Raw genomic sequence first — 24,583 nt, forward strand, 5'->3', positions numbered from 1 at the left:
CCCCAGAGGTGTTACTGTATAGTGATGGCAATTCCCTGAGCAGAGGACACAAGAAGGAGGGCACAGGGTTTCAGGGACGGGAACACACGCAGTGTAAGAGAGGTTCCTGCCACTTAGGTCACCCAGCCTGTAAGTACCCTGTGGCCCAGTGGATGGCACAAGTGTGAAGCAGCTGAAAACAAGCAGTGTTGAAACTTCCAAGAGCATCTTATATACTGGAGCCTTGAAGGGGTTGAGGCTTACCAGGCTCCACTGAACTGCTCAGTGCTGGCGCTTGGGTTAGTCTGTGAGACTCTTAACAAGTGAAAGCCCACAGCTCCACAGCTGTGGCGAGGCCAGCATTACTTTTGATGGTGAGACTTTAAATTGGCTAAGTTCAAAAAAATGGGGAAAAAAGGTCTTCTGCATACGGTATGGTGTCATTCAAAGAGCATTGGATTTCAGTCTTATCTCTTGTCACACTGGTTGTGTGACTTTGGGTTTTATTAACATGAAATAGTGTGGTCTTGGGACTAATTGACCCCTAAGGCTCCTTCTGCTCTAAAATTTTCTCCTAGTCCGACTTCTGCGCTGCTTTTGCCAGTCTCATGGATAGGACGTGCCTAGGTCCCGAGTCCTTTCATTCTATATGCCGTTAACTTTTACCCCAAACCAAACAATCTTTGAAGCTAGGCGACTTCTTGTATACAAAGTTAGTATGTTTTTAATCTGAGGAATAACGCGAAATATTATCTTGTATTAGGTAATTTAAAAAGTATCATTTGGTCTCTACTACAGTGTATATTTTACACTTATGTTGAAAATGTGAGCCTTCTATTTCATGAACATAGAAGCCATTATTTTCTAATCATAAGAAATACCTGCTCACTAAAATTCAAATCAAAAAGAAAAACGTAAAGAATAAAACTCATCGTAAATCCTACTACCTAGAAATGGGGATGGAGAAATATATCTGACTAATCACTGATGGAATTTTTATTAGACACACATACCTACACCGTGACTAACACAAGTGTGTGTAATACACTCATATCACATGTGATGAATACATATGTATACACAAATGTGGTTAAGGATGTCAGCTCTGGCATCAGGCTGCCTGGTTTTGAAGCCCAGCTTCCCCGCTTGAGACTGCATGATGTGGACAGGCTACTTCTTACTTCTTTCACCTCAGTTTTCTCATCTGTAAGATGGAAACGTTAAAGTTCCTTCTTCATGGGGTTGCTGTGAGAAATGACTGAGTTAATTCTCATAAAAATGTGTAGCCCATGCTTTGATGCAGTAAATCCTCAGCAAATGTTAGCTAGTGTTGTCATTTTGATATTACTGTGGATGATATATATTCATAAATGGGGCCATACTTTGCATTTTTACCTTATAATGTGTTACGAAACATTCTCCATGTTAATTTAGTTGGATCTGTATCCTAGTATTAATGGTTCTGTTGTATAGTTATACTTTATTTAGCCAGTATCCTGTTGTTTGACTTTATAGGAAAGAGAGGAAAGACAGAAAAAAAGAAAGCTGTAATGAACATTTATGTACATTTTTGATTTTATTATATGTTTGGTATAAGTTCCTAGAACTAGCATTGTTCTGTTGAATGGTATGAGTATTTAATATTGTTTTTCAGATTGCTACTCTGCTTTCTGGGAAGGCGGTATCAAATCACAACATCTGGCAGCAATATGTGAAAATGCCCAGTTTTCTACTCCCATGCCAGACCTGGGTTCTGTCCATCTTTCAACAAATCTGAAAAGGGAAAAATAACTCATTGTTACTTTGCGTTTCTTTCTTAGTAACTTTAAACATCTTTTCAAGTGTATAGTTCTTCTTTGTGACTTGTGATTTTAGTTTTTTGTATTTTTTGTTATTGATTTATAAGAACTCTTCGTATATCAGAGATTGTGACATTTTTGTCTGTAATATATTGGAAGTCTTGGTAAGGTCATGCTCTGAGTCATGAAAGGCATACAGTATCTCAAATAAGAATAAATCATGAGCAAGTATTTACTGTGAGCTTCTAGATAATGCTCATATACATGTTGAGAACTGAAACCTGCCTTACTTTCTCAGAAAGATTGTTTCATGACCTGGTAATTGTGAATAATTTTCACTCACATTAGGCAATGCATAAAGGCTAAAAAACTTTGACCTTTGATTTGATGCCTGTGATGCCCTGCTGAGCCCTGTATTGTCCCTTTAACCTCACCATTCCTTCCATCTTTGCTATTTGCTAACTCCCATGTCCCGGGTTAGAAACCTTGGAATCATCTGGGTATCTTTTCCAAATTGCAGCCTGTCCCATTCTCAGCCTCCCTTCTCAGGCTGCCCCAAGCCCTCGGGTTACTGCAGTTGTACTGTCATACTTAGCCCTGTGTTAGAATGATTTGATGCACACCTGTTTCTCAAAACTAAGATGTAGACCTTATTTACTTTTGTATCTTCAGACTCCGTCATGGCCTGGCTCATAATAAGCACATGATTAATGTTTGTTGTATTTGATATTTCCATGTAAAAGATGATGATGGTAAGCCTCTGCAGTCTACTGGTAGATTAACATTTTCCCCCAACTTTTTAAAAAAAATTAATTTATTAAATTGATTTATTTTTGGCTGCTTTGGGTCTTTGCTGCTGCACGCGGGCTTTCTCTAGTTGCGGCTAGCGGGGGCTACTCTTCGTTGCGTTGTGCAGGCTTCTCATTGCGGTGGCTTCTCTTGTCGCGGAGCACGGGCTTTAGGTATGCGGGCTTCAGTAGTTGTAGTGTGCAGGCTCAGTAGTTGTGGCACACGGGCTCAGTTTCTCCACGGCATGTGAGATCGTCCCAGACCAGGGCTCAAACCCGTGTCCCCTGCATTGGCAGGCGGATCCTTAACCACTGCACCACCAGGGAAGCCTCCCCCCAACTTTTTGTTATGAAAAATTTCAGAAGTTCAGGGGAGTTGAAAGAATACCATGAAGAACACCCCCTAAACTTACCTGTTGAGATTTCTGTCACTCTGACACATAGCCAATCCTCTGCTCAGAAACCCCCAGTGACTCCTTACTGGCTGTCAGGTTAGATATAAACGGCAGCATACTTTCTCAAATGGTGGTAGCTTACAAACATGTTACCACTCTGCTCTGGTCGAGCCTTTACTCTCAAGCTTCATTGATAACTTTTGAACATGAAGTGTTCTGAGTTCCCATAGCTTTAATGGCTATCTGTTACCATTCTTTCCTTCTTTGTAATTCCTGATTATATCGTTAGCTATTTGGAGGTGAGAACTCAGTCCTATCTTTTTTTTTAACATCTTTATTGGAGTATAATTGCTTTACAATGTTGTTAGTTTCTGCTACATAACAAAGTGAATCAGCCGTATACATACATATATCCCCATATCCCCTCCCTCTTGCACCTCCCTCGCACCCTCCCCATCCCACCCCTGTAGGCAGTCACAAAGCGCGGAGCTGATCTCCCTGTGCCATGCAGCTGCTTCCCACTAGCTATCTATTTTACGTTTGGTAGTGTATATATGTCCATGCCACTCTCTCACTTCGTCCCAGCTTCCCCTCCCCCCTCCCCGTGTCCTCAAGTCCATTCACTAAGTCTGCGTCTTTATTCCTGCCCTACCCCTAGGTTCATCAGAACCTTTTTTTTTTTTTAGATTCCACATATATGTGTTAGCGTACGGTATTTGTTTTTCTCTTTCTGACTTACTTCACTCTGTATGACAGACTCTAGGTCCATCCACCTCACTACAAATAATTCAATTTCTTTTTTATGGATGAGTAATATTCCATTGTATATATGTGTCACATCTTCTTTATCCATTCATCTGTTGATGGACACTTAGGTAGCTTCCATGTCCTGACTATTGTACATAGTGCTACAATGAACATTGTGGTACATGACTCTTTTTTTTTTTTAATTCTTTATTGGAGTATAATTGCTTTACAATGGTGTGTTAGTTTCTGCTTTATAACAAAGTGAATCAGTTATACATATGTTTCCATATCTCTTCCCTCTTGCGTCTCCCTCCCTCCCATCCTCCCTATCCCACCCCTCTAGGTGGTCACAAAGCTCCGAGCTGATCTCCCTGTGCTATGCGGCTGCTTCCCACTAGCTATCTATTTTACGTTTGGTAGTGTATATATGTCCATGCCACGTGACTCTTTTTGATTTATGGTTTTCTCAGGTGTATGCCCGGTAGTGGGATTGCTGGGTCATATGGTAGTTCTATTTTTAGTTTTTTAAGGAACCTCCGTACTGTTCTCCATAGTGGTTGTATCAATTTACATTCCCACCAACAGTGCAAGAGGGTTCCCTTTTCTCCACACCCTCTCCAGCATTTATTGTTTGTAGATTTTTTGATGATGGCCATTTTGACCAGTGTGAGGTGATACCCCATTGTAGTTGGTCCTGTTTTGACCTGGCTTCCCTCGTAGATCCTAGCCTGGCGAGTTTGATTGGGCAGATACCTTGAAATAGCATTCCTGATGTATTTGTAGTATTATTTGAATCCAGCATTGATTTATAACACCAGTATTGCCCCAAACAAAACTTATACTCTGTTAGAGAAAAACAAACCTTATCAGTCCAGGCCAAACAAGCTGGATCTGTTTGATCAGCTTGCTGAAAGATTGTGAATTCCCCCAGAGAAAGGAAAGATGTTCTGTGTTGTTGGTCATTCCTTTTGTGATTGTTCCCAAGAATTGCTTTGCACTTCAACTTTGGAGTCATTAAAACTTATATTAAGCACAAAGTTAGAGTAAATGAGTCTAAAGTCTGAAAATTGCCCCTGTTGAGAATCATGGAGTTAGAGAGGTCCACATGAGAAACATTTTCGAGGGAGGCCATCAGGCCTTAGTGACAGATGCCATTTGTGGGTTTCCAGGTTGACTCCATTATCTTCCCAGCTTGGTGACAGAGATAAAGATGACATCCCTGAGAAAGTTAGGGACACTGGGAAGGGAAGCTGATGCTGGGGACATCAACTCCACACAAAAACATGAAATTGGGCTGTGTCAATTCCCTGCCCATAATGAATTGGTGATTACCATTGTTTGTTGGAAAAGGCCCAGTTAATTTGTAATAATCAGGGGCCTTCATTAGATACCAGCTCCCATCCTCCCTTCCTCTAACTCATAGTTAACGCTCCAGCTGTACCTACTCACTTGTATTTCTCTGAGTCTCTTGGCTATTTTTTTTTTTTTTTTTTTTTTTTTTTTTTTGGCGGTACGTGGGCCTCTCACTGTTGTGGCCTCTCCAGTTGCGGAGCACAGGCTCCGGACACACAGACTCAGCGGCCATGGCTCACGGGCCCAGCTGCTCCGCGGCATGTGGGATCTTTCCAGACCGGGGCACGAAGCCGTGTCCCCTACATTGGCAGGCGGACTCTCAACCACTGCGCCCCCTGGGAAGCCCCATCTTGGCTATTTTTCATCATTGTTTTATAGGGGAACACTATTTCCTCTGCCTAGAATGCCATCCATTGTCGATCTGGCAAACTCCTATTCATTCTTCTAAATCCTGTTCAGGTCACACCCTTTGTAAATACTTTCTTAGTCCTCTTGTGTGAGCACATTTTACACTGTTATCCTTCACTTACTTGAATGTACCCCCTGCCTTATTCTGAGCTGCTTGCGGATACGAGTGGTGTTTCCCTCGTTTTTGTATAGGGCCTGGCTCGCACAGGTGCTGTGAGCCATTGGGGGAGCCTGTCATGTAACCCATCTGGCTCGTGAGAAATTTTCTTCCGTCCAGGAAGCCAGAATTAGGTTTAATTAAGAGAAAATACAAATACAGTCTATATTTATTTTTCCCATTATAACCCATCTTTGCTTTTTATTTTCAGCAAGTTTGTCAAAGATGAAAGTGACCTTGTCAGCTCTGGATACTCATGAGAGCTCTTTCACGCCTCTGGTTGTCATAGAACTTGCTCAGGATGTCAAGGAAGAAACCAAAGAATGGCTGAAGAACAGAATTATCAGTAGAAAGAAAGATGGAGGTGAGTAAAATAAATATCACTCAGATTTAGTCATGCCAGTGAGTAAAACTGTGTTTTCAAATGTGTTTCACAGTTTTTTAATTGATATATTTTTAAAATTAATGTTCATTTCTTTGCTCTTTATTATTTATCTAGGACTTGAAAGGAGGTCTTAAATCAACATTAGATTGTAAGTCTCTCTTATACCGTAAGCAACATGAGTGATTTTGTTCACAGCTATAAACTCTGTGCCTATGTACAGTGCCTGGTGCATAGTAGGTGCTTAATAAATATTTGTCAAATGAATGAATATCTTTGAGTATTCTTTCTGTGTTGGTTATGGTGCTAAGGGAGAGAGAAACACACTTCTGCCTGCAAGGATGTTACTGTCAGGGTAAAGAGACTGAACGCTAGTTCCAGGAAATTGAAGGAACAGGAAAAAAGGCTAAGGAAAAAGCTGTTACAAAATACTGCATGATACTTAAAAAAAAAAAAAAAAATCATTATGTATACTTGCTGTGAAAGTAAAGGGGGTCTTCCCTGGTGGTCCAGTGGTTGAGAATCCACCTTCCAATGCAGGGGATGCGGGTTCGCTCTCTGGTCGGGGAACTAAGATCCCACGTGCTGCAGGGCAGCTAAGCCTGCGTGCCACAACTACTGAGCCCACATGCCACAACAAGTGAGCCCACATGCTGCAACTAGAGAGCCCACATACTCTGGAGGCCATGCGCCACAACTACAGAGCCCACGTGTTCTGGAGCCCGTGCACTACAACTTGAGAGCCTGTGTGCTGCAACTACCAAGCCTGCATGCCACAACTAGAGAGAAGCCCGCGCGCTGCAACGAAAGATCCCATGTTCTGCAACTAAGACCCAACACAGCCAAAAATAAATAAATACTTTTTTTAAAAAAAGAGAGAAGATGATAATTACCAATAGGAAGAATGAGGTATGTAACATTGCTACAGTTTCTACAGATATTAAAAGGAAAATAAGGATGTATAATTAAAAAAAAAAGTAAAGGGAAGGACGAGGTGACACTTGGTGATGCTTTTTGGGGTGGTAAGGGATGACTTTATAGAAGAAGCCGAAGGTTAGCCCTCTCCTGTAGGGCACAAAAAGGGGGCTAGATCTGGGTAAGAGGGTGGAGGGAGTTTTACATGAGCAGACACTTCATAAAACTACACAAAACAACCCCTAAAACTTCACTAAGTCTCGAAACACTGGACAAAATGTAAATAAGACTCTTAAAAAACGATTTTGACTGTAAATGGAAATGCCTTCTTAAAAATAAAACTTTGAGTCAAAGTGGAATTTTTAATTTTTTTCAAACAATTGAACCAAAAAAAAAAAAACCTTTAAAAAGAAGAATACTTGATTGCTGAAATCTGAGGTGTTTCACTGGACTGGAGTCTCTTCTTTAAAATCCCTGTGGTGGGACTTCCCTGGTGGCGCAGTGGTTAAGAATTTACCTGCCAATGCAGGGGACACGGGTTCAAGCCCTGGTCCGCGAAGATACCACATGCCTTGGAGCAACTAAGCATGTGTGCCACAACTACTAAGCCTGCACTCTAGAGCCCTCAAGCCACAACTACTGAGCCGGCGCACCTAGAGCCCATGCTCCGCAACAGGAGAAGCCGTCACAATGAGAAGCCCACGCACCACAACGAAGAGTAGCCCTGACTCGCTGCAACTAGAGAAAGCCCACACGCAGCAACGAAGACCCAACGCAGCCAAAAAAAAAATAAAAAATAAATAAATTTAAAAAATAAATAAAAAATAAAATCCCTGTGGTGTAAGAACATTTGTAGTGTCTTAGAGTGAGAGAGGCCAGTGTATTCCCAGTCGTCTTCTCTGCTTTTTGTGTGGCTTTAGCAAGGACACATGAGGATGGGGAGGGGATGGCATCCTCCTACAATGCTGGGGCAGTCATAATAGAACATTCCAAAAAAGTATTCTGGATCTTTCAGGTAAAGGTATTGGATTTAACACTCATGTTTACTTTTATTCTCTTACAAACTCCTATTAAAATGACAATAAAAGGATCTTTTAAAAAAAGACCTAAGTCCACATTGACAAGAAAGGAGAAGATGTAACAGCAGCACCGTTCTAGAAGCTAGTAAACAGGTGATGAGTAGTGAGTAACTTCTCAGAGTTGAGAAATCCAGAGCTCGAGCTGGCCGGGGAGAAAACTGAGATACAGTTTGGTTTACACTGCAAAATATTCCTAAAGACTCAGGAATTAGAGACATTAGGGGCCTATAGAGGTAGAAATAAAAACGGTACCAAGAAAAAAAAAGAATTGGCTGAGATCTGTTTAAGAAATAGTCTGATCCCTAGGTCCCTTCTGTATTCTACCACCCCAGCAGAAGTCTCTGTTATTCTCTGGAGAGGGTCAGATGCATGGATTTGGGCATGGGGCCTTTATGTACAGTTGGTAACAGATTCTGTACATAAAGCACATACACATTCTGTACGTAAAGATAATTAATTGAATCTTGTTACCCCCGTCCTCCTCCCACCAGTCTCATACCTAATTAAGTTTCCACAATGTAATCATCTCGGAAGGAGATTTGAACAATCTTTCCTTGAGGAATCTGAGCAACTCAAGACAAAGGTGCAGAAATCAAGAGTTGCCCATGGAAAGTAACCTGGCCAGACTACCTTGCATTAAAGGCCATTTTTTAAAATAAATTTATTATTTTATTTTTGGCTGCGTTGGGTCTTCATTGCTGGGTGTGCGGGCTTTCTCTAGTTGCGGAGAACGGGGGCCACCCCTCGTTGAGGTGCACACGGGCTTCAGTAGATGTGCCCGTGGGCTCTAGAGTGCAGGCGCACGGGCTTAGTTGCTCCGCGGCATGCGGGATCCTCCCGGACCAGGGATCGAACCCACGTGCCCTGCATTGGCAGGCGGATTCCCAACCACTGCGCCACCAGGGAAGCCCCAGAGGCCATCTTTGATGAGTTCCATCTAAACCTTCAGAACTTCTGTTCCACTTCTTAGAACTGCTTTCTTAAACATGAGCTTATAACAAAAGATCACCAAACATCTGAGGAAAATCCCTAACGTGAAAGAGAAAGCTAAAAAAGATAAAAGAAAACCATGTAGGAGAAAACCAAAAGAGAATTAAAAACTCAGTTCTCAGCGTTATGAGAAGACAAACCACCTACACATCAAGAGTAGGATATTATAATCATTTAGGAAAAAAAGGAGCTCATAAAATGAAAGTATGAGAGCAAAATTTAAAAACTCAGTAAAAGGATTAGAAGACAATTTTGACAGAACCTCCCAGAAAGTAGAGCAAAAAGGTAAAGAATTGGAAAATCTAAGAGAAAAAAAATAGGGAAATTAGAGGACTAGTCCAGGAGGTATACCTCTGAATAAAAGTTCTAAAAAGGGAAGAGAGAAAAAGGAGAGGAAGAAATCATCAAAGAGAAACTCAGGACTGATGTGTGCTTTTTCAGACTGAAAGGGCCCATGCAATGCCCAGCACTGTGGCTGAAAATGGCATATCACTGGAAGGTTTCAGAACCCTGAGGACAGGGAAGATACTACAAACTTCCAGAAAAAATAAAGTAGGTTAGAAACACTGGAAGCTAGAAGGCAGTGGTATAATATCTTCATTTCTGAAGGAAAATGATTTCAGTCCAGAATTCTGAACCCACCCAGCTGTCAACAAGGTGTGAGGGTGGAGTGAAGAGAGATTTCTCTAAGAAGATAATGTTAACAGCCTATCTCTCTTGGCAGTGTATTGAGGGAAGACTTAAATAATTGGCAGAGCTTGGGGGATTGAATTAGCAGTAAGTGCATAATAAACCAAGCATATGATAAGATACCAATTTTGGGGAAAACGGTAAGTTGTAGGGAAGGAAAATCATAGCATGTTGTAAGGCTCAACTATAACGTATGTAGTCATAATAAGGAAAATACTGTTGATGGGATGAGAAGGATGATATGACGATATTGTGAGAATGGGGTGATGGAAAGGGTGGGTGGAAATGGTGAAGGTGGGTTGGAAAGAGGGCTAAATCCTCATTTGCCAAGGTTTAAACAAAAATAAATAGCTCTATAAGCATGTTGTTTGGTGACGTGAAAAGAAATCACAAAGGAATCACCTGAACGAGTTGAAAGTCATTGCCTTGGTGGGCGGGGTGCCGGTGGCGGGGATGGGGACTATTTTTCAGAACAAGATGTTGACAAATGTTTCTCTGTGAAGGTTATATCCTTTTATACTCCCCTAATGATGTCTCAGAGTGCCTTTCCCCTCTCACTCCGTGTCAGTTTGCATTGTCCAAGCAAGAGATGCCAAACGCGATTATTTTATTTTATTAAAAATTAAAAAAATTTTTTTATTTATTTATTTTTGGCTGTGTTGGGTCTTTGTTGCTGTGAGCGGGCTTTCTCTAGTTGCGACGAGTGGGGGCTACTCTTGGTTGCAGTGTGCGGGCTTCTCATTGCTGTGGCTTCTCGTTGTGGAGCACGGCCTCCAGGCGCACGGGCTTCAGTAGTTGTGGCTCGCGGGCTCTAGAGCACAGGCTCAGTAGTTGTGGTGCACGGGCTTAGTTGATCCGCGGCACAAGGGATCTTCCTGGACCAGGGATCGAACCCATGTTCCCTGCATTGGCAGGCAGATTCTTATCCACTGCACCACCAGGGAAGCCCACCAAATGGGATTTAATGCACAGGAGGTTTGTTGAGGGGAACATCTGTAGAAAGATAAAGGGAGAAGCAGCAGGCTTAGACATTGAGAGCCTTCAGACTTTCGTGTAGGTCTAACACTTCAGAAAGGAGAGAGGGAAGAAGGAGGCTAGGATAGGAAGAGCCTCCGACTGCAGCATGGTTCTGAGAACGTATGAGCCAGGCCCAACATTGCCCTTTAAAGGAAACGCATGTTGAGCAGAAATGGCCTCATTCCAGTGTCCCCTGCGTGTTCAACCTGTGGCTGGGAGCAGCTAGGGGAGCATGGTCTAGGTGTGAGGGTGCTGTGGCCAAAGGGGGCAGCAGGAGGCTGCAGTCAACTCTGCTTCTCACAGCAGATTCTTTTGATGGGAGATCTGGGTGGAGCAGGGCACTTCCATGGCTACCATACCCACCAACCTAGTTTTTAACCCTACTTTTGATTTTTGCAGTGTGAGAAGTACAAAGTAGCATATTGGTGTTGGTTTTTTTTTTTTTTTTTAATTAAACAGAGCACCCAAATGGATTTATTCAAGGTTGCAGTGTGGGGGCTTCTCATTGCTGTGGCTTCTCGTTGTGGAGCACGGCCTCCAGGCGCACGGGCTTCAGTAGTTGTGGCTCGCGGGCTCTAGAGCACAGGCTCAGTAGTTGTGGTGCACGGGCTTAGTTGATCCGCGGCACAAGGGATCTTCCTGGACCAGGGATCGAACCCATGTTCCCTGCATTGGCAGGCAGATTCTTATCCACTGCACCACCAGGGAAGCCCACCAAATGGGATTTAATGCACAGGAGGTTTGTTGAGGGGAACATCTGTAGAAAGATAAAGGGAGAAGCAGCAGGCTTAGACATTGAGAGCCTTCAGACTTTCGTGTAGGTCTAACACTTCAGAAAGGAGAGAGGGAAGAAGGAGGCTAGGATAGGAAGAGCCTCCGACTGCAATGGGTTTGTTTTTTTTTTTTTTTTTTAATTAAACAGAGCACCCAAATGGATTTATTCAGCTGACTTTTGTTTTATAGCATCATTTTCTGAAGAGGTGACTCATGGACAGTGACACTTGAAGAAATTCTGTTACGGGAACAAAGGACAGATTTCTTAGGTCAAAAAGACTGCACATAATGCCCTACGCTTGGAAACTTAAAATGCAAATAAACATAAAATACGTTTTGAGTAATTTCACAGTAAAGAAATCTGTTCAACTTTGTTTAACCCAATTTTTTGATGGTATTTAATCACAGATCCCCTTTTCCCATGCAGCATCTAGTATGGGTCATCGAATATGCTTTGGGCAACACTACTGAGGTAGCATTTAAGAAGAGTGGAACTTTAGAAGGGAAAATAGAAAACATACATAAAAATCAATGTGATAACTTACAGATAGGTTTGCAATTCATATATAAAATACAACCAAAGTCCAAAGCACTAGCCCTTAATAGCAGCCAGATTAGCAGGACTCACTTTCAGAGAACATGGAGTTAAAATTCTTAACCGTGTGCATTTCCAAAATGCTGCTTCTCAAGAACACTAGGCTAATGCCCTATCCATGGAAGAGAAGAATCATACAAGTTTTTTTCTCTCTCCTTAAACACACACATTGCATTTATCTTAATATGAATGACATTAAGGATTTTATATTTAAGAGACATTTGTGTTTTCTTTAAATTGAATATCTTTTATTGTATTTTATTTATATCTTTTATTGATTTTTTATTAAAGTCTTCAGTACCTCTGTTGTAAATTACCTAAATAATAGTGCCATAGTACGTTAATCTGTTAATCCTTTGGGTAAGTGAAATGTAAATTCTGCTATTATCCTGTTACCATCTGATTAGTAGTTTATAATTCCTGTCAGTCCTCTAGAGAGGATAAATAGTAAAGAAATAAATGTACCTTAAAAAGTTTGATGTAGGTAGAAATTAAAAATAAGGAAAAAAATTCCTTTTTCTCCATAATATTTTAAGTGAAATAATTCCATATACAGTATCAAATCACAATATCTACTCTTAACATTTTGTGAATCTGTTTAAGAAAAATACCTTTAAACGTAATTGCATGTACTTATGGGAAAAATCATTGAAAAATTATTTTGCTCTTTATTATTTAGTATTTAACGTTCACAAAATCTGTTGTAGTCCGATGTAATTGTGTTACATTTGCAGCATTTTTATTGGGATATTTTATTTCAAATTAATTTTCTTAAATTTTGGTGTTTTATTTTTATATTAAACTATATCCTTTTGCTCCATATTTTTACTGAGAGCTAATAAATATTCGATTCCTGTCTCATATTCTAATTTGAGTAACCGGCAAGCCACTTATTATTCCATTTTCCAATTTTGGCATTTATTTCAAAAAGCTATAAAGAACTGCCATCCCCAGCTTACTCACATTTCTTATTTATTTGGAAGATAGATTTAAATTGTTAATATAATTTATTTGCCTACTACCAAACTAGGAACATAATATTTATTTAGAAGGCTTTCATTTTTGAAACTTTTATGTTTATCTCTGTCTAAGATTGTGCTTATCTTTTGTTTCTGAAGGTGCTCAGCTGTTGTTTAGACCGTTGTTAAATAAATATGAGAAAGAAACACTAGAAAATCAGAACTTATATCTTGTCGGTGCCTCCAGGATTAGATTGTTACTGGGGGCAGAAGCAGTGGGATTGGTGAAAGAGTGCAGTGATGACACCATGAGAGCCTTCATGTATGGAACCCGACACAACTTCAAAGGTTTTGATGGTGAGTTCCAAGATTGCTTCTACCAGAATCAATTTATCAAAAAGAAGTTTTTGATGAATAGATCAGGGGTCAGCAAACTTTTTCAGTAAAGGGCCTGATAGTAAATATTTTAGGCTGTGTGTACGATATGATCTGTCGCAATTATTCAGCACTGCCATTGCAGAGCAAAAGCAGCCTTCAGCCATAAGAAGTGAATGGGTAAGGCTGTGTTCCAGTAGAATTTTATTTATCAAAGCAGATGGGGTCAGATTTGGGGTTGCAGATTTACTTTGTAACCCCTAGAATAGATGAACATAAACTAGGATGACACATGTAACTTATATTATTCTACTTCTTAGAATGGTGAATGTTCACTGGATTGATACAAATAAGAAACAGAGTAGTATTTCAGTGTCCTATAATCCCCTATTCTGATTCTGTTCTGGCTTCAAAGGGGGTTCCAGAATAGAATGGTTTCTGGAAAGAACTGAGAAAGCCAGGGTGGCTATGTTATCAGAGTGGGAGTTTGCTTTCAGAACCAAACTGGTCCCTTTCAGGGCTTTCAGAGTTAGAAGATGTGATTTCGACTTCTTCAGACTCACTCACTCTGGATTTTTATATATTAGTAAATAAATGATCAAGGTGAAATTCACCTCATTTGAGAGGATTCACCTGTCAAGAAACAACACTGTTTTCTTATCAGACTTTCTTCTCCCTCATTTATGGGAGGGATGTTCAGCTGCAGAAGGGAATGGCCTGGGCTTGAGAGTTTGAAGGAGGAGAATTTGCCATGTAGGCAAACTTCAGTTGCATCCCTAGTTAAAAATACTGTTAGAATTAAAGAATGTATTGCCTTCAGCTCATTGGTATTAAATGAGATCAAGCAAGTGTCTGCCATTTGGATGTTTGTACCATATTATAGAATGATTAGTATAATAATTAAAGAATTATATATTATATGAAGGCATTACAGAATATTTTTATTCTTATAAAATATCTAAGGAGCTTTATGTTCTATTTAATTTGTTAGTTTTATACTTTGCTTACTCATGTTTATTATTCATTGTCTATATCATTATTTCATAATCGCATGTTATTTGAATATTATTAATTTTATTTTGGCTATTACTGAGAAAATAACTGTAAATCTTTGTTTTATTTTAGATGATAATGATGATTTCCTCACCATGGCAGAACGTCAATTCATTATCAAACATGAACTTGAAAGTCTTAGAGCCAGAGATGAAAAAATGATCCCTGGTTACCCCCAGGCAAAGTTGTACCCAGGAAAATCATTATGTAAGTCATTGTATCAACTGGCTTCATGAATATACATTCTAATGCAATTATTTTTGCTTAGTAGACATAAATAACAAATTACAGAGGCTTTTGTCCCCTCTAACTGAAGAGATTACGCAACTTTACAGTAACTTATTTTTCATAGTTGTATCTTTTGCCTTTAGATCTTAATTGTATTGCATCTTTAGATCAATTTATTTGTTCTTTATGGTTCTCTGCTTCTTATTTACAAGGTCTCACAGCATTCAGTAAGCTTAAAATTCAGCGTGAACATATTTGCATATTACTCAGTTAAAATTAGCAAAGCTTACCTTATACCCAAACCTTGTAGTATAATGAAAATCTGTGGAGGAATAAAAAACAGAGACACGGTCTTTTCCTGAAGCTCTCTTCCCATCTCCTCTCATCCCACTGGGTATGAACATGTACAAACATAGAAAGGCTTAAGAAGATTCACAGTGTGACATGATAGCTGAATGCAAATTAGCAGTTTGTAACTTTCTGATTTTGCGTAATTCCATTTGAACGAAAATACTAGTTTGCAGACTGAAAGTATTTACTACAATGTGTAATTCCAAATTTGCCTCAAACCCGGATAATGGCAAGGCCCAGAGCATTTTTGCTGCCTAAAATATTCTTTAAACATAGAGGTTTCTGTGTCCCCTAGTCTGGTTTCCTTCCAATAGTCAGTGTCATTCAGGAGGACGGATGTCCAAGAGTCAGTCCATATTCAAATTTTCTCCCTTGTCACCAAATATATTTTAGATCTGGTTTGTTGAAACCAAGATCCAATCATACATCACCCATTTTGTTTGGTTATTATATCTCTTAAGTCTCTCTTTTTTTCTATTGTGATGAAATACATATAACATATGTTATATATGATTTTTAAAAATAAATTTATTTATTTATTTTTGGCTGCGTTGGGTCTTCGTTGCTGCACACAGGCTTTCTCTAGTTGTGGTGAGCGGGGGCTACTCTTCATTGCGGTGGCTTCTCTTGTTGCGGAACATGGGCTCTAGGAATGTGGGCTTCAGTAGTTGTGGAACATGGGCTCAGTACTTGTGGCTCATGGGCTCTAGAGTGCAGGCTCAGTAGTTGTGGTGTGCAGGCTTAGTTGCTCCGTGGCATGTGGGATCTTCCCAGAACAGGGCTCAAACCCGTGTCCCCTGCATTGGCAGGCAGATTCTTAACTACTGTGCCACCAGGGAAGTCCCTATATATGATTTTTAAGTGTACAGTTCAGTGGTATTAAATACATTCATAAAGTTTTACAACCATCATCACCATCCATCTCCATAGCTCTTTCCATCTTGTAAAACTGAAACTCTGTACCCATTAAACAATCTCTGTCCCTTCTCGCCTAAGTTTTGAAATCAGGAAATTTTGTGTTTCTTTTTCGAGATTGTTTTGGCTATTTGAGGTTCCATGAAATTCCATATGAATTTTAGGATGGGTTTTTCTATTTTTGCAAAAGACGTCATTGGGATTTTAATAGAGATTGCATTGAATCTGTAGATTGCTTTGGATAGTATTGACATCTTAACAAGTTTAGGTCCCGTGAATGTGAGATGTGCTTCAATTACTTTATGTTTTCTTTAGTTTCTTTTAGCATTGTTTTATAGTTTTTATTGTACAAGTCTTTTACCTCCATAGTTAATTCCTAAGTGTTTTATTCTTTATGATGCTATTAGAAATGGAATTTTTTTCATAATTACCTTTCCAGATAGTTCATTGTTAGTGTATAGAGATGCAACTGATTTTTCTGTGTTGACTTTGTATCCTGCTACTTTGCTAACTTCACTTATTAGCTTTGACAGTATTTCTGTGGAAATTTTAGCATTTTCTACATATAAGATGATATCATCTGTGAACAGGGATAATTTTACTTCTTCCTTTCCAGTTTGGATGCTTTTTGTTTCTTTTTCTTGCCTAATTGCTCAGGCTAGAACTTCCAATAATATGTTGAATAGAAGAGATGACAGTGGGCGTCTCTGTCTTATTTCTGATCTTAGAGAAAAAGCTTTCATTCTTCCACCATTCAATATGATGTTTGCTGTGGGCTTTTCATAGATGGATTTTATTATGTTGAGGTAGCTTCACTCTATACCTCATTTATTGAGTGTTTTTTTAATCATGAAAGAGTGTTGGATTTTGTTAGATGCTTTTTCTGCCTCAATCGAAATGATCATGTGGGTTTTCCCCCCCTTCATTCTGTTAATGTAGTATATTACACAGATTGTTTTTAGTATGTTGAACCATCCTTGCATTCTAGAAATAAATTGCACTTGTCATGGTGTATAATTCTTTTAACATGCTGCTGAATTGAGCTTGCTAGCATTGAGTATTTTTCCATCAGTGTTCATGAGGGATATTGGTCTGTAGTTTTCCCTTCTTGTAGTGCTTTTGTCTGACTTTGTATCAGGGTAATGCTGGCCTGTGAGTGAGTGAGTTAATAGTGTTCCTTCCTCTTAAATTTTTGGGGAAAGTTTGAGAAGAATTGGTATTAGTTTTCCTTTAAATATTGGTAAAATTCACCAGCGAGGGTATCAGGTTCAGGGTTTCTCTTTGTCAGGAGATTTTTAGTTACTGATTTAATCTCCTTAATACTTACAGGTCTGTTCTAGTCACATTTTCTCTCCCTTCCTGTTTTAGTCTTGGTAGGTTTTGTGTTTCTAGGAATTTGTCCATTTCATCTAGGCTATCCAGTTTGTTGGTATACAAGTGTTCATAGTACATGCTTACAACCCTTTTTATTTCTTTAGAATCAGTAATAATGTCCCCATTTTCATTTCTGATCATAGTAAGTTATGTCTTCTGTCTTTTTTCCTCAGTTCATCTAGTTAAAGATTTGTCAATTTTTTTTTTTTCGGCTGTGTTGGGTCTTTGTTGCTGTGCATGGGCTTTCTCTAGTTGCGGCGAGCGTGGGCTACTCCCCGCTGTGGTGCACGGGCCTATCATTGTCACAGCCTCTCCTGCTGCAGAGCTCGGGCTCCAGGCACATGGGCTTCAGCAGTTGTGGTGCACAGGCTCAGCAGCTGTGGCTCGTGGGCTCCAGAGCGCAGGCTCAGTAGTTGTGGCACATGGACCCAGCTACTCCACAGCATGTGGGACCTTCCCGGGCCAGGGATTGAACCCGTGTCCCCTGCATTGGCAGGTGGATTCTTAACCACTGTGCCACCAAGGAAGCCCCCAGATTTGTCAATTTTGTTGATCTTTTCAAAGAACCAACTTTAGTTTTCTTTAATTTTCTCTATTATCTTTCTATTCTCTATTTTGTTTATATCTGCTCCAATCTTTTTTATTTTCTTCCTTCTGCTAGCTTTGGGTTTAGATTGTTCTTCATTTTCTAGTTCCTTAATTGTAAAGTTAGGTTGTTATTTGAGGTCTTTCTCATTTTTAAATATAAGCATGTATAGCTATCAATTCCCCCCTTAACCTTGCTTTCTCTGTGTCCTATAAGTTTTGGTATGCTGTGTTTTGTTTTCATTCATTTCTAAGTATTTTCTAATTTCCCCTGTGGTTTCTTCCTTGACTCACTGGTTGTTTAAGAATGTGTTGTTTAATTTCCACACATTTGTGAATTCCCCAGTTTTCCTTCTGTTATTGATTTCTAACTTCATCCCGTTGTGGTCAGAGGATACTTTTTATGATTTATATCTTTTTAAACCTGTGAGGCTTAATTTATGACCTAACATATGGTCTGTCTTGGAAAATGTCCCACATACACTCGGGAACTAAGAGTGTGTTGGTTCTTTACTGCCTGACTTACATGGAAACTGCATTTTGTAGTCTCCCCTGTCTCTGAGTTATACTGTAGACATGTATCATGGATGCTTTTGCTTGCTTTCCTTGTTGACCTGTATGGCTTTTAGGAGGTGTCTGGAAATCTGAGTGCAGGTACTCATCATTCATGTTTGTCTGCATTTCCAGTTATCTGCATATGTCTTGATATTAATTATTCTGTAGCAGGTTGTTTTTGGACATATGTTCTTTCAATTTGTGGATTAAAGATTACCATGATTTCAGAAACATTTTCTTCAGTTACCTTTGAAGATTTCTTTGGCTGTATTTTCTCTCTTCTTGTCTTTAGGTATGCCAATTATATATATGTGAATCTTACATATTCTCTGAAATATTTTAAAGTTTTAATGTAATTTTCTTAGTCTTCTTCACCATTTTCTGGCTTTATTCAGTTTTTTCTTTTTCAGTAGCTTTTATTGACTTTGTATCTATAGTAGTTTTATTTTTCTCTTCACTTTTCTAAGATCCCACCTTCAGCTCTGGTAGGTCTTCCTCTAGTTTTAATTTCAGAGGTGTGACTTGCTTTAATTTCTTTAATTCCTCGAAGAATTCCATAATTTTTCATTGCTTTATGCTTTAAATTTTTGCTATGTTTCTTCTCTGCCTTTTTTTTTTAAAGGTCTTCCTTTTTTCCCTTGTATTCTTGCATAGTTCTATGCCAGTTTCTTTGTGGTGTTTACTTATTTTTTAATGAGTCCCTATTTTTTTCAGACCAGCTATTTTGGGAGGAATTGTGTGTGTGGGGGAGAGGGGATGTTGGGGGCCTCCATTCGGGAACTGTGGTGGTCAGGAGGTTGGATTTTGCCTGGCAGTGTGCTCTCCTTGAGTCGTCTTAGAGCCTCCATGGAGCCCTGTTTCTTATCAGGAGTTTTTGCTGGGTTTGGCCTTTAGGTCTGTCTTTAGCCAACAAAGACCCACAGCTCCTGAGCTGCTCACCTCCATCCCTGGGTTCCAGCGGGCAGCTCTTTTCCCAAGACGGCAGACCCACGCTTTCCTTCCTCCAGCCTTGTGTCCCTTGTCTGGCTGTGGTGCCCGGCAGGGAGCAGACACACGTCAGGGGTCTGCCAGGCGTCCCCTTTGCCTTCATTCTGGGCAAGGAGACAGTGGTTTCCTACCCCTCAGTGTCCAGGAGAACCCTGCCCTCTGCCTGCTGGCCCTGGTTTGCAGGGGCATGGGTGCTCTTAGCTTACACTGGGCTGACTTTTAAGGCCACTTTTCAAAGTTTGTGATTTCAGTTTATAGTTTGTTTTGTTTTCTTTTGTTCTACTTTCATCAAAGGTAGGGTTTCCTTTTATGTTTCTTGTTTACTTTGTTGTTTTGAATTTGGCGTCATGAACAAGAACAGGGTAGGGGTGTCTTTCTGCCACCATTTGTTACCAGGAGTTACACATTCTGTTTTTAGGCCATTGTTTGGTGCCATTCCAAAATTTCAAGTCTTTTTTTAATCTTAGTGGGAGGGCATGTTTTCAGACACAGCTGTGCCCTGTATCAGTTAAAAGGCTAAGCCAACTGAGGTACTGTCCTAGTTGTTAATGTGAGCATCTCGTTTCTTCTTGTTCATCATGTTAATCAGACCATCACGTGGAAATCACTGCTTCCACCTGTTAAAGAGTGAGTGTACGCTTTCATCAGATGGGACTCAGGAGCAGCACTTTCCCAAGTGCTCCCAGTTGCTTCAAAGACATTTTCACTGAGCTAAAACCTTGCCGAAAATATGTAAATGGATTTCTCTTGGGTGTGTAGGTAGCCAGTCTGGCGTCCTGAAGCCGTAATAGAAACAACTTTCTTGTGGGCAGGATGAGGCTTTTGTAATCAAGGATCCTTCCTCCCTCCCTTCCTTCTTCTCTTTCTTTTTTGCAGTAAGTATGAAAACAATAAAATCATCTCCGTCGGGATCGTTTGAAATTTTGAATGCCATCCGAGATAAGAATCAAATTAAAGTTGTAGAAGTCTGGATTTTGAAATTCTGCATTATTCTCTTCCTCTGTGTCTTTGAAAGTGTGATCATAATATTTGGTTGAAGAAGGAATGGTATACGCATAAAGTGTGAACTATTTTCAGAGTGCAAATTTTCGAATGAATGAAACTTAGAGTAATTTAAAATCCTAGATGTTCATGAAGTTAATCCATAGAAATGGAGCTGGCCAGGGCTTTCATGAGAGACACTCTCCTTTAGCTTAGGTTTAAGTTAATTTTACACACAATGATTATAATTTTATTTGTCATAATGTTGTGTTTTGATGGAAAGCTTTCATTAAGTAGAGAGCAGCTTGCGTGGTTGTAAACACGAGCTAGGAGCAGTTGACGGTGCTGTGAGCTCTGCATTTCAGGGCTCCCTTCTTCCATCAAACAGCAAACACGTGGAGAACTAGGAATTGGTTATATGTGTGTCTTAGTCATCAGCGGTCATCTTGAGGGGCATCTCCTTTCCAGTTTTCTGTGTGAGCTATGATCTCTTCATAACCTCAGACTGCCTTTGCCAGTTGATTCCTAATAGTTAATAGTCATGCAAATAACCTAACGAAAGATTTTCTTTAAAAAGAGGAGTTGAGAGGGGCTTCCCTGGTGGCGCAGTGACTGAGCGTCCGCCTGCCGATGCAGGGGACATGGGTTCGTGCCCCGGTCCAGGAAGATCCCACATGCTTGCGTACCGCAAAAAAAAAAAAAAAAAAGAGGAGTTGAGGGAGCAGAGAATTTCTTATGTATTAAATTTATCCTAAGGGATATTATTTAGCTTAGGTAAAAGCTCTGTCTCAAAGTGTCTATCAGATGATTCTGATGTTTTGATTGATGGGATATGGCAATCTCATGGTAGGTCTTTAATATTATATTGTTACTCTTTTAGAACATTACAGTAACTACTTCTGAATATCTTCTATATACAAATGGTTAGATTTTTAGAGTAATCAGATATAATCTGTCTTCTAAAATTATTTATTGACCATATGAGAATAATAGAGTGGATGTCAAGTAAATATCATGTAGCACGCTTGTGTGTAAGACAGTGAAACCATCGATGTATGTGTGTGTGTGTATGTGTCTAGTGCCGGGTACAGCACCATATAGCTATATATCTATATCTGTGTATCTCCACACACGCTGTGTTTTGCCACGTACATACTTGCAGTTTTTATGTTAAGCAGGGATGAAAACAATGCAGGAATATGAAAATGTATTTTGAAAACACAGGTATCCCTGAGAAGCAGTTTTTTCCTCTTTAAGACAAGATTGGTCTGTTCACAGCTGAGAGCTAGATGCAGGCGGGCCCTGGGGCAGGGTGCTGGGCACAGCAGCGGCTGCAGGGGCAGAGGGACTCTGTCTTCACTGTGTGGCCTCCACTCCCAGTCGGAGCTGATCACCCCTCTGCTGGATCGGAGGCAGCATGACCCGCCCCTCCCTGCTGCACAGAAACGCCGGAAGGAGTTGTGGGAGGGATTTGTGCTTCTATTATTTTTTTTTTTTTTGTGGTACACGGGCCTCTCACTGTTGTGGCGTCTCGTTGCGGAGCACAGGCTCCGGACGCTCAGGCTTAGCGGCCATGGCTCACAGGCCTAGCCGCTCCACGGCATATGGGATCTTCCCGGACCGGGGCACGAACCCGTGTCCCCTGCATCGGCAGGCGGACTCTCAACCACTGCGCCACCAGGGAAGCCCTGTGCTTTTACTTTTACGTCATGTTAAACAGACTGTGTTAGTATTGTTATTGCAATATTTAATTTAGAGGGTCCTACTCACAGCCAGGCTACTCTCCCTTAAATTAGATTTTGGTTAGTTTTGCTAAGTATTAAATGGCTGTAATAGTTATAACCCTAGTTCTTGACAGCAGATCATTCAGCATTCTTAAAGGAAGGAATCTTGGTTTGAATTGTTCCTTTCTTTAAATAGGCCTGCACAGCATCATATTTTCCTTTGAAGGTAAGGCTCAGTTTAATTACATGCTTCACTGACATGAGAAAGTCAAGGGATTGGAAAAAAAAAAAAAAACCTCTATTTTTAGAAGCTGAAACCAGAACCATGCTTTTGGCATTGATGGTGAAGAGAAGCCCAGTAATTTAGGACTTGTGTGTTATATTCTTTCTGAGTCCCTCAGTTTGCAGCCTTATTTTTAGAGGTATACAGGTGGCTTTTTATGCTTGTCTGGAAAGTTTTCTATAGCAGAATGGAGTGATTTCTTTAAAAAGAGCTTAGAAATAGTAAAATAATAATTTAGATGTTATCAGTCAGTTCAAAGTTCAGAAACTTGATACAGTAGTTGAAAAGGATAGTAATAGAAGAAAGAATAAGGTACAGCTCTGGATCCCTAAATAAGAGCTAAGAATCAGAACCGGTGTGGGTGATTGACTTTCACTCATGTTCGCTGCAAAAAAACCCACTGAAACACTTTAGAATAAGTCACGTACCACAATGTTCATTGCAGCACTATTTACAATAGCCAGGACACGGAAGCAACCTAAGTGTCCATTGACAGATGAATGGATAAAGAAGATGTGGCACATATGTACAATGGAATATTACTCAGCCATAAAAAGAAACGAAATTAAGTTATTTGTAGTGAGGTGGATGGACCTAGAGTCTGTCATACAGAGTGAAGTAAGTCAGAAAGAGAAAAACAAATACTGTATGCTAACACATATATATGGAATCTAAAAAAAAAATGGTTCTGATGAACCTAGGGGCAGGACAGGAATAAAGACACAGACACACACAATGGACTTGAGGACACAGGGAGGGGGAAGGGTAAGCTGGGATGAAGTGAGAGAGTGGCGTGGACATATATATACTACCAAGTGTAAAATAGCACAGGGAGATCAGCTCGGTGCTTTTTGACCACCTAGAGGGGTGGGATACGGAGGGTGGGAAGGAGATGCAAGAGGGAGGGGATATGGGGATATGGGGATATATGTATGCGTATAGCTGATTCACTTTGTTATACAGCAGAAACTAACACAACATTGTAAAGCAATTATACTCCAATAAAGATGTTAAAAAATATATTAAAAATGGACTTGACAGCACCAGAGGCTGATATAACTTAAACCATACACCTTTTTACCCTAGTTATTGATATTTTGAGTATATACCTTTTTCAGTTATTGAGAAGGGGGATTTTATCACAACCCTAGCTATTTTTTTTTTTTTTTTGCTTATTTTTTGCGGTACGCGGGCCTCTCAATGTTGTGGACCCCAACCCTAGCTTTTTAAGACTTTCTTCCTCTGTATAACTTATGCATGAGATGCAGTTGTAAGAAGATCCATCTATTAAGAATCCTTTTTTTTTTTAAGATCCATACTTTTTCCCAAGTATTTTCAAAATCAGTTTTATCTTTTCCAATCTGATAAGAAAGGACTACATTCACAAACAGCAGGTATCAAAATCAGAAGAAAAAGCTTCCTGCTTTCAGCAATCGTTTGCTATGATTTTAACACCTGTGCACATACCTGGGAGAGACGAACACATTTAACGAAAGACAATATCCCCTAGTGACGATATTGATAATTTTTCCTACTGTTAGTATCAGATATCTCCTCTTTATTATCCTTTTTTTCATTTCCAAGAAGTTAGGTTTTCTTTTAAATTACTCTGAAGATTTTATAATAGGGCATCTGTCCTGAGAATACCATCTCTCTTCGTTATATGCAGTATTTGTACATCAGATACTTAAATCATGTTTCTCTTCCACGCTGCGGATATTTATTTGCCATCCTCATTGAAGGGCCTACTGCCTGATACGCTCATCACTTGTCTTTGGGAACAAGGTAGATAGGAGATAAGGAAGGCAGGCCCTCAGAAGAGATGAGCTGATTAAAACAGCTGCTAGGAACTTGCGTGGAAAGTGCTCCGTCTCCCCCAGTGTGGCACAGGGCATGCATTTGAGTTCTCCATGAACTGAACACATTTCCTCTTAAAGACCTGAAGACCTGTCTACCCAGTGAGTCATTCTGAATAATTATGGATGAGAGAATGCCCCGTTTTCGTTTATTATCATTAGGGGACATTGTCTTTGGTTAAGTTTGTTTGTCTCTCTGTAACCAACCTGGGTTCTTGGACCCTTCAATCAATAGAAATTGTGAAGAGGCCAGATGAAATTCAGGGAAGGCTTTATTGGGACTCATGCT

The 24,583-nt window shown here is 40.0% G+C and overlaps 1 protein-coding gene across 2 annotated transcripts in view; it reads left to right on the top strand.

Moving 5' to 3' along the window:
- The window catches only part of ANO10 (anoctamin 10), a 227,949-nt gene that overhangs the window by 3,116 nt on the left and 200,250 nt on the right, over positions 1-24,583 (top strand). For both annotated transcript variants that reach the window (XM_024756100.1, XM_024756110.1), the window contains exons 2-4: positions 5,838-5,990; positions 13,187-13,384; positions 14,528-14,662. In XM_024756100.1, coding sequence (XP_024611868.1) covers positions 5,852-5,990; positions 13,187-13,384; positions 14,528-14,662 — 472 coding nt within the window. In that variant the 5' untranslated portion in view covers positions 5,838-5,851. The remainder of the gene's footprint in view (positions 1-5,837; positions 5,991-13,186; positions 13,385-14,527; positions 14,663-24,583) is intronic.

This window comes from Neophocaena asiaeorientalis, unplaced genomic scaffold (assembly GCF_003031525.2).
Source record: "Neophocaena asiaeorientalis asiaeorientalis breed wild unplaced genomic scaffold, Neophocaena_asiaeorientalis_V1.1 scaffold265, whole genome shotgun sequence".
In the NCBI taxonomy this organism is placed as follows: Eukaryota; Metazoa; Chordata; class Mammalia; order Artiodactyla; family Phocoenidae; genus Neophocaena; species Neophocaena asiaeorientalis.